This window comes from Plasmopara halstedii (genome assembly GCF_900000015.1).
Source record: "Plasmopara halstedii genome assembly, contig: Scaffold_1651, whole genome shotgun sequence".
In the NCBI taxonomy this organism is placed as follows: domain Eukaryota; phylum Oomycota; class Peronosporomycetes; order Peronosporales; family Peronosporaceae; genus Plasmopara; species Plasmopara halstedii.
In genome coordinates, this window is record NW_020188562.1 from 537,814 (window position 1) to 548,417 (window position 10,604).

Below are 10,604 nucleotides of genomic sequence, written 5' to 3' on the forward strand. Positions count from 1 at the left end.
CGAAACTTTAAAAATTAAAATAAAATAATAAATAGAAATCAGTTTCGGATTTTAAACCGAAGAGTCAATTAGCCTTGGGAAGGCAATTATTACTCTTGGAGTAAGCGAATTGCGATCCGCTAATTCATACTTGGTTCTTGTAAAGAACGAAAGGTCGGTGACCTAAAGTACGCTTCCTCAAGCGCTAAGTTACGGCAGCCCCGTTGCACGGTTGATTAGGTTTTAATATATAGATAGGAAAACCTTTAAATTTAGATAAAGGTGACTTTGCCGCAGATAAAGCCCAGAAATAGAGTTTACATTTTAAACGGAAGAGCTCATTAGCCTTGGGTTAAGGCTATACTTACTCTTGGAGTAAGCGCTATACTCGTACTGGTTCAAGTATAGAACGAAGGTCGCCGACCTTAACTAAGCTTCCTAAAAGCGAAAGAGCTACGGCAGCCCCACTGCATACGCAAGGCACAGTGTGTAGCGCTACCTCAGACATCCGCGAGTACTGCAAAGTTGCGCAGCGTGTGAGATCTCTCTCTCTCTTTTTTTCCTTAGCATGGCTGATATCCGTCACCTCTGGTGCGCTTATTAATTTTCATAAGAGTACCCCATCTGGTCGAACTTTGAGCTCAGCATTAATGTGACATAATAAATGGGTGGACGCCTTAAAATGTAGATGGTTTCATTTACAAATCATCTGAACCGAAGGCTAAAATCCATGGATTAGCTCGATTTTGATCAATGATAGTAATCCATAACTCCTCACATGGTCGAAGCGAGTGATTATAGCGCTTCGGAGGTGAAGCGAGTAAATCAGCAGCTTCGAGAACGGCACTACGAGTTCCGGTCCAATTGCAATGACGGTGACGGTGACGCTAGTGCCTGTCACAGCTGGGGTGAATGGGTAGCCGTTGTGGACAAAAATTACAAGGATGCAGGTAACAGCCTATGCTGCAAGGACAGTTTAGTCTTTACTTCCTCTTGATTTGAAAATGTGTCATACAGCCACGATATATGAGCTTAATTGCTCCAAGAGTGGATATCCAGCATCATGCTTTAATCTTGGACGATTGTTACGTGAGCTTTGTTGGTGCTAATTCAGTTGTGCTAAGTTTCAGACCCGATCATTTTATTGTGATTGATAGTGGCTGGCAAAGGTTTAGAACAAAGTGATCCAGATGCTTTTGACCTGTTTGGTGCGTTACATGCTCTTGGTTTGACATGTAATTCAATAAAACTAAGCATGCTTTAGGAAAAGCGTGTGCAGGTGGCCATGCGGCTGGTTGCCATCACGTTGGATTCATGCTGTCACAGGGCATTGGCTGTGAGAAGGTTAAGGCTTATAAGTATATTAGTCAAGGTTTTCTCTATTGTTGATATTGTGTTTGTTTAGAATCTCATAGAGGCTCTTGCAGCTTACAAAGAAGGGTGCAAAAATGATGACGCAAATAGCTGCAATCGCGTTGCAACTATGTACTTATCACCGGCCTCAAATAGTCCAATTGAACGCAACATCCAGCAAGCTAAGACATATTTGGAAAAAGCTTGTGATGCCAATTTTGCCCCCGCGTGCCATAATCTTGCTGTGATGTACAAGAAGGGCGACGTTGGCATATCGAAGGACCAATCTAAATATGAGGAATATCGTGCCAAGACGGAAAAGCTCATCGAGCAAGCGGGTGGCATCTCTTCCATCAAGTCAACGTAACATTAGCGACCGTTGTCTTTCCTAGCGATGCAATATCTGCGAGTTGATATCATCGCACATTTGTTGTTATGTGACGTGTCTGCTGTGTAAACATATTACTACCATGACATTTCACCATCTTATCTTATGGCAGACTCTTAACGGAATAGGAAACATGACTGCGGTCGCGAGATTCCGGTCATAACCATTTCCCTAAAAAGTGATGAGACATTCGTGGTGGCGGCCTTAAATTCTGAATGTCTGCTATTGATAACATCTCAATGCTTCGACCACACAACAATCCTTTGTGCCACCAAAGTCTGTTTAATCCGTTTTTGATGATCTCAAATTTTGCCTGAGTCTTCGTCTTGCATCTTAGCGTGCGTCTTGGTCAGTATCCACTCCTTTTCAATAATTGCGTTGATTGTATTTTCGCAAATTATCATCTTTGACAAGACGTCCGCTGGCAGCACTTTCAAATGTCTACTCAAAGCTTGTCTGGCGATTTGCAAGTGATCTTCAGATAACTTGGTACAGTTTTGTGGTACACCACATCGTTGGCAGAACAGCTCAAGTTGTTCAAGACAACAAGCCATTTGTTTTTTGAGCAAATCGTTGTCATGCTGAGTAAAATTAGCCGTCAAAACGTTATGTCTGAAGCTCAAGCTGTTACTCTTAGAGTCCGGCAACTTGCTCGAACTCGCTTTATCAGCCGCGCTGGATGAAGCACATACAGAAATAACGTAAATTTTTGCTTTATCCCTAACTGATTTTGCATGATTCACCTTTGAGCACGTCCAGATGCAATATCGAGAAGGCTTTGAATTGCCTTTTGCTGAATGTACGTGCGTTCTACATCGAATTCTGCCTGAATTGGTGAGGTTTGTTGCAGGTCGTCTACTTTTTCAGCGATTTCACCTGAATTGACAATTAACAAGCCATGGTTTGGTGACGCGGAGACAGGTGTAAGTGCATCATCTAGAAATGAATCATTGACTATGCCAAATCGCGCCTCGGCATCATTTTGTGTATCCGGAAAATTGTGTGTCTGAATTCCCATGTCGTTCAATATCAACGGATCTGTACCCACTTTCTTGCAAATTAGCTGAGATCCTTTTTCCAGAACTGTGCTGGTGGAATGTTCTGTCTGCACAAACTCGTTCACTCTAGAAGGCTCCTCGCTTTGGGTGCATGTGTCTTGTCGCTCAACTGTAGATGGTTCGTTTGATAAATGGTTGTGCGGCGCGTCCGTCTGCACACTTTTACTGGTCATCCGAATATGATTTGTTTGCGAGCTTGCTCCTTGCCGTGCGATAGTAGGTATTGCACACGACAAAGCCAGCTTATCTGACAACACTTTTTTCTTTTTTAGAGCCAACAAATGTAAGGCTTGAACTTTCGTTAATTCTCTTTGTGTCGATATAAGCTCTGCTCTTACATCTTTCAAAGTCTGTCGTAAATTATCAACTTCCGTTTGTGTTGCAACCAATGCATCGTCACTTTTGGGCGATAGAACAAGCGGTAAAATAACATCATTCGGAACTCCCATAGTCTTCTTCTTGACCGTCAGATCTTTAATTTGCTGCTTAAGGTCACCCAGCTCGTCCTTGTATTGCTGCTTTTGTTTGCACATTTCATGGAGTTGACGTTTTGAGTCTTCATTGAGCCGATCGATTTTTATCTGGCAAGCTTTTAATTCCTCATCTACTGTCGCATTTGACTGCAGTCGCTGTAAGATTTTCGCCAATTTTTTTTCCTCATCTTGCGCGAGCGATTGTATCTTTTCCTCATGCTTATAAAGGGCCTTTTCAATTTGCTGTACCATTTTCTGCATCGCAGCCTCAGTCGCTGATTGTTCCACTTTATTTTCCTTTTCTGTTTCATCGGTGACATCATGTTTCATTGCATGAGTCAAAGGTGCCTCCATCTTTATACTCTCCCCTTTATGTCGCCGCACAAGATGCTTCTCCAGGTAAATTGTCGACGAAAATAGCTTTCCACAATAGCCACAAACTCGAGCTTCCTGCACCACTGAACTAATGTTGTCTCGATTCTCCTCGCGTTCATTTATCACCGCTCGCTTTCTCTGTTTCGCTTGTTTCTCCAAAATTATCTCTGTCAGCAACGTCTGGATCGTCACCACTGCTGATGGTGAAGCTCTAGATGATACAACAGTACTCGATTAACTCACTTCATTAACAATGGACAGCACAAACAAACCCGTGAAATTGCAACAGTTTGGCAATATTTTGCAATACTTGGTGCAGCTTTTTTACCTGCTTATCGGCACATTGAGCCCTGGCCTTCCACTTTTGCAGACTTAATATAAGCTCATCCCGCTCTTGCTCCAGCAACCGCGATTCTTGATTCAGTGATTCCAGCACGTCACCATCCCTCGAGCGCATAAAGAGTAAAAATTCCATGGCCAGCTGCAAGATGCGCACGAGGTACCAAGCGTCACGTATCGATGAGTCTTTGAGCGTTATAGGCAGTCGCGCAAACGTGATATGTAGGGCATATGGCTCTAGTACCGCAGGATCACCTCTCTGCACCACACTGTTCACGTCCAAATCTTTAAGCAACCGCCAATTAAGCTTTTCACTACGCTCTCGCCAGCAGAACCGCTGCATTAGAGCGAGTTGATTGTGAGTTGTAGAAAATATCTGATTGCCTCATCTGGGGCAGTAATTAGGTCCGAAAATGTATTCTAACCTTTCGCACTGCCATACGGCTTTTTATTCCACCAGCCAATCACAAACTCCTTCACTACTGGCTGGTGTCAAGTAAAGACGCGATATGGCTACGTTGGCTGCTTCCTCGCTCAACGGCGTTAAGATCTACAACTTATCATCCGGCAAGACACTACCGCAATGGCTGGCTGAGAAAGGCAATAGTCGTAAGGCGCTGGCGAAAGATGATGATTACCGTCGACGCATTGAGCTCCTGCAAGACTTTCAATTCAAAGCAGGCTCGCAGCAAGTACGCATGTCCTCGGACCGAAACTATGTGGTGACCACAGGTGTTTATCCTCCTTCTGTCAAAGTTTTTGATGTGCGCGATTTAAGTTTAAAGTTTGAGCGTGGGCTGGACGCTGAGGTGGTCCGACTCGAAGTATTATCCGCCGACTTTGGTAAACTCGCTTTCTTACAAGCTGATCGATCTGTGGCATTTCATGCTCCATATGGTATGCACTATAATATGCGAATTCCAAAGTTTGGTCGGGATATGACGTACCACCGTGAGAATTGTGAGTTGTACGTGGCGGCATCGGATACCGACGTTTACCGTATTAACCTGGACCAAGGCCGATTCATGGCTCCATTAGAGTTACAGTCTCAGTCTTCAGCTGCTAACGTGGTTCAGCTTAATCCTATTCATCAACTTCTAGGTGTTGGCTGTGAAAATGGAATTGTTGAGATGTTTGATTCCAGGAGTCAGCAACGTGTGGGAAGTTTAGACATTGCAGCTTATTGCGCGAGTAATGTAGACAAGCATTTAGACGTCACAGCATTACATTTCGATAGCGATGGATTAACATTTGGCGTCGGAACATCCATAGGTAAGTGTTTATTATACGATTTACGATCGTCGCGTCCGCTTTTAGAAAAGAGCCATCAATATGGACTGCCCATCGTGAACCTTCAGTTTCACGACTTTGCGCGCAAAATAATCTCGTCAGATGCCAAGGTGATAAAGATCTGGGATCGTCAGACCGGTGCTGCGTTTACAAGCGTAGAGACGCCTGCAGAGGTAAAGGATGTATGTATTGTAGAAGGTGGACATGGAAAGTCTGGGGTGTTGCTTGTAGCTGGTGAGCAGGAGCGATTAATGAGTTATTACATTCCAGAGCTGGGAATTGCTCCAAAGTGGTGTTCATTTTTGGATTCGCTGACTGAGGAATTGGAAGAAGAGGCGCAGGCTACAGTGTACGATGACTACCGGTTTGTAACTCGTACGGATATTGCCTCGTTTGGACTGGATCACTTGGTTGGAACTCCATTGCTGAAAGCATACATGCATGGTTTTTTTATGGATGCTCGTTTGTACAACAAGGTGAAAGCTGTGGCGGAGCCCTTTGCGTATGAAGAGTGGCGCAAAAAAAAGTTGAACGAGAAGGTTCAAGCAAAGCAAGCAAATCGTATAGCAATTCAACGCCGGTTGCCGAAGATCAATCGCGCAACAGCCGAGCGGATTTTGAATAACGAAGCAAAGCGTAAAAAGCATTACAAAAAAGACGAAGAGGCCGATGCTGATCAGTCATTGTCGAATCCGCTTAACGATGAACGTTTCTCACGTATGTTCACGTCTTCTGACTTTGAAGTGGATGAGGAGAGCGATACGTACCGCAAGCTGCACCCTAATGCTACCAATACGAGGCAACAGCGTATTCAAACGGAAGACATGGACAGTGATGCCGAGACGGACGAAGAGATTGATGACGAAATGGGTGGTCGCTTTGCCCGTGTAGATGATGAAAATGAGATTGAAGAGATTGAAGGTCAACCAAGTGACGAGTCATCCGACGAAGAAGAAGGACTTCAAGAGCGTGTTTCAAAGCGTGACGTCTCAAATCGCAAGCGGAAATCTGCACTAAATATGTATGAAGTGGCAAAAGGCGAAAAAGTTGGCAACCTTATGGCCTTTGGTTCGTCAAGTGATCGTGCTGCTCAGCGTGAAAAGAAACAGCTAGCCAAAATACCACTTGCTGAGCGGATGAAAATGCAGCGTTTAACAGAGAAGGAGCGCAGCGCTTTCAAAAAAGAGGAAACTATTAGTGGAGGCTACGTTCGTGAGATGTCTTTCGTCCCACAGGCAGACCGACGCAAACAACAGCGTGCTCGGCAGCGCATAAGCGGTGACAGCCACGATGGTGATTCGGCGATGGATATTGGAAAACGACGGAAGAAGCGAGGGGTGGGCGATCTGAAGCTCTCGAAACTAGCAGGACGCAGCCATTTTCGTCGATAATTTTGTAATACATTTACTTCAATATCGTAGTCTTAGCTCCTGATGAATAAATTTTGTGTATTTGTTACTTAGGTCAGCAAAAATGTTGCAGCGTGTTCTGGCCCGCCAGAATGTGGAAGAGCGTCGGCGGGCTCTTTTCGACTTAAGCGGCATCACAACGCACCGGCAGTTCATACTACGCCCCCTTTGGGACGTTGCTCACGCTGTGGACCTGTCAATTCGTGAGGCAGAGGTGAAGCAATTGGCAAGTTTCAGTTATAAAAATGTCTTAACAATGCTCGTGCAGAAATTAATGACACAAGTCTCAGCACGATTAGCCCCTGCCAGTCGGTCGGTAATTGAGATATTTAACTTTTATTGCAGCCTAAAAGCATGCAGCGGTTGATAACTGATACATTAATCGCCAGGCATTTGACCTCTTTTTGGAAAGTGCAAATAATCCAACATTCCTGCGCACCGGACTGGCAAGCATCGACCAATCTTTGAATGGGGGTTTGCATTGTAAAACACTGTCTGAGGTAATTCAAGATTTCTCACGACTACAATTATAGCTGACAAAATCATCTTTCAAACAGTTTGCTGGCGATGCAGCAATTGGCAAAACACAAGTTGCTATGACTCTTGCAGTGGTGTGTGCATTGGATTATCCAAATAAAGAAGTAATGTTTTTCGACGTGGAGCATAATTTTAGTGTCAAACGGTACGTCTTGAACAGAATAAGTGGCACGACAGAGAGGGTCTAAAGATGTTTGCAAGTTATAGCTTGTTGCAAATTGCTATTGCGCGCATCAAAATGACACATGCTGGCCAAGAACTTGATCTAAATGAGGTAGCTGCCACAGTTACCAAGCGTATTCGTGTTGTGAGGATTAGCTCGATTGCCGCATATTTTTCCAAGTACGAACTTTGTGCGTAATTAGGAGAGCTTCACCTCCCAACAAAATGATTTGAAACAGGTTTAAAAAGATGAAAGCTGCGATGTGTCTTCACAAAGTTAAACTTCTCATTATCGACTGTGTCACGACGCTTTTCGTGAAGGTAGCTGCTCCTTCTCTGGATCTCCACCGCTATGTGCGAGTCTAATTGAAAACATCGCGCACGAAATATTAGGCTGACGACTTCACGTACGCACAGCGTCAGCATCATATGTTGCGACTTGCAAGGGACCTTAAGTAAGTACATTATGTTCATGCACCAAGAAAGCACATTCAACAACCGATGATTGATTCTAGGTTATTCGCAGACACACACCAGGCGTTCGTTGTAGTCACGAATCGTGCAACTACAGTTGAAGGCGGAGGTAGGAAGAATATCAAATTTTTGATAGCAATATTAATTTGCACTGATGCGACAGCGGGACTTTATACAAAACCGCAGCTCGACGACACTTGGGCGCATTGTGTCAACACCAGAGTCAGTAGAATTGCTACATTTTGTTATTGAATTGTACTTATCTGGGTGAGTTATATCGTTAGTTCATCATGGAGCGGCATTCTTTATATCGCGCAATCGCTGTCGTCAAATCATCGGTTGCGAGCCATGTCGTGCAACCATTTACAGTCAAGGTACGAATTAGTTAATTGCCTTATAGTGACACGATCATAATTTCACCGGTCTTAAGGAATGTGGCGTGGAATCCTTGAAATTCGAGACTTCTCAACAACCGGAGTTTGACGAGCTGACAATCCATGGCGACATACCGAGTGACCTTGCAACGGTGGCTCAGTCTGTAGTGGATGCTGAATGCACGTTACGGACAACACATCAAAGAAATGCGGAAGATCAGGATGTTACTAAAGTGGTTTATCAGGACGAGAATTACGAGTTGCTCTCGTTCGCACGAAAGACGAAAACAAGCAGCTTTGAGATTGTGTCCGACTCTAATTCAGAACATGACGACGAATCGCTCTGTTGGAAGACTGTAATGGAAGAGTAGTACGACCAAAGGTTTTACAAGACAACACCAGTATAGGGTCATAGAACATTACGCCGGCAATTTTTTCCTTCCGTGGTTACCACCGAGAACATTCTGAAATACAGCACAAGAGCCACAACTTTTCGATATGGGGGTAGTATTATCATCGTTCAACTGCTGAGATCTAACAGCAGGAGAGCAACCCCTCGACCATTGGATCTTAGGGTAGGTTCGGGTACGTTAAAGAGTTCAAAGGCTAAACGAGTTGATCCTTATAAAACGAATAATAAGTATACAATAATTACTATAAGTTGTAATGACATTTTGGATAGTGGATTATGCAAGTGTTGTGGTGAGCCGATTATTGAGGTTTCCGCCCATAAAATTTTTTCACGATAAAATTAATTTCAGCTCGGCCAATAGTAATCCCGAGAAAGACTGAGAAACGTTTTCTCACGACCGAGATGCACCCGAACGGCTGACATGGCACTAATATAAGAGACGATGACGCAAGCCTCGTCGTTTGGAACAATGACTCTTGCTGTACCCTCGTGTTCAACCGTAAAGTACAACAATCCGTTGTGTACTCCAAAACGGTGAACACGCGATCTTGTGCGAGACGGAAGACCTTGCAGTGCTTTGTCGGATGGTTTATTAAATATCGCAACAGGTCCTGACATGTCTCATCAAAATTGTACCCTTCGACAATTTTTTCGTGCACTGTAGTCGTTGTTGTACTCTGATGGTCTGAACACCTTCGCATTGTCGACATGACTTGCGCATGTTTTTGTTCCTGGACTTTGGATCATATTTCGGACGTTTTGACAACGCATTGACTGATAAGATCGTCTTGCCTGGCTTGTAGTGTACAACAAAGTTGTACTCCGCAAAGAAGGGAACCATCGACAATTCATTGCGATGCATGAAGAGTCTTTACTGCCGTACGCAGTGAAGCCTGATCTGTATAGATCGCAAAGCGCTCCTCACCAAGCAAATAAACACGAAACTTAACCAAAGCATACTTCATTGCAAAAAGCTCTTTGTCGTGAACTGGATAGTTCCGTTCCGCGGACCGGAATTGTCGCGACTGATACGAAACAACTCGCTCTCGTCCTTCATCATCGTGTTGCATCAACGCACAACCGATGGCATAATCTCTTGCATCGCACACCTCATGAAAAGGCTTATCGTGGTGTGCAATCGAGATACAGGAGCTTCTTTCAAACTCTTCTTCACTTCGGCAACCGCCTGGTGATCACTTGACCATTCGCACTCTACGTTCTTCTTTAAAAGAGTTGTTAGGGGTTACTTCTACACTGCATAGTTGCGCGTGTAGCTGTGCAAATAGTTGGCCAAGCCCAACCATTGTCTCAGCTGATTCACATTGTTTGGCACGAATAAATCATCGATAGCGTTGACTTTCTCCGGATCTACACGATCGCCATTCTTGACCGCAAAGCAGCCAAGAACGGGAATCTCTGGTGCGAAGAAAATGCACTTTTTAGATTAGCGTAGAGTTTATTCTCTCGCAAAACCTGGAAGTCTGGCGAGATGATCAAGATGATCATCGACATCAGACTTCTCACCCGTTTTCTTACTATGAACGAATATATCGTCAAGGTAACTCGGTGCAAACTCTCTCAATGGTCGGGGAAGGCTAGTGACCATTCTGTTGAAAAGATGGAGCGTCTTGTAAAACTTGTGGCATCACCAGCCATTCCCACAGCATACCCGTGGGGGTACTGACTGCAGTAAGTTGTGTATCATTTTCGTATCTGACAGAGACCATCTTTCAGATCGATCGCACTGAAAATTGAACGGCCAATCATTTCATCAAAAAATGAAACCGGATCTGGGCAGGTAGGGTCGCATCGTTTAATTTGTCAAAAGCGTGAACACGCATGTGGCTTTCTTCACACAGAAGGTCGGACTACCATGCGGAGACTTACTCTCACGCACATGTCCAGCCTACTGTCTCTGCGCAGAGAACTCGTCGATTGCAATGAATTGTTCTTTTGGCAACGGTCATTGCCGTGTGATACA

At 44.3% G+C, this 10,604-nt stretch overlaps 3 protein-coding genes across 3 annotated transcripts; 2 read left to right on the forward strand and 1 right to left on the reverse strand.

Annotated features, from left to right (window-relative positions):
- Window positions 1–757: 757 nt before the first annotated feature.
- On the forward strand, window positions 758–1,699 carry PHALS_01973 (Uncharacterized conserved protein (contains TPR repeat); the record flags this gene model as incomplete). Its single annotated transcript, XM_024716465.1, has 5 exons — window positions 758–929; window positions 997–1,068; window positions 1,137–1,187; window positions 1,244–1,323; window positions 1,385–1,699. The coding sequence occupies 5 exons, from the start codon at window positions 758–760 to the stop codon at window positions 1,697–1,699; spliced, it is 690 nt and encodes a 229-aa protein (XP_024582061.1).
- Window positions 1,700–2,022: 323 nt separating this feature from the next.
- PHALS_01974 (Zinc finger, C2H2) lies at window positions 2,023–4,405 on the reverse strand (the record flags this gene model as incomplete). Its single annotated transcript, XM_024716466.1, has 4 exons — window positions 2,023–2,395; window positions 2,464–3,837; window positions 3,899–4,302; window positions 4,391–4,405. 4 exons carry the CDS (start codon window positions 4,403–4,405, stop codon window positions 2,023–2,025), a joined length of 2,166 nt encoding a protein of 721 aa, XP_024582062.1.
- Window positions 4,406–4,474: 69 nt separating this feature from the next.
- Window positions 4,475–8,582, forward strand: PHALS_01975 (nucleolar protein; the record flags this gene model as incomplete). The annotated part of the gene is made up of 13 exons (XM_024716467.1): window positions 4,475–6,548; window positions 6,608–6,650; window positions 6,719–6,878; window positions 6,933–6,980; window positions 7,054–7,164; window positions 7,222–7,346; window positions 7,409–7,543; window positions 7,603–7,684; window positions 7,757–7,818; window positions 7,879–7,946; window positions 8,001–8,059; window positions 8,122–8,211; window positions 8,268–8,582. 13 exons carry the CDS (start codon window positions 4,475–4,477, stop codon window positions 8,580–8,582), a joined length of 3,372 nt encoding a protein of 1,123 aa, XP_024582063.1.
- Window positions 8,583–10,604: the final 2,022 nt, after the last annotated feature.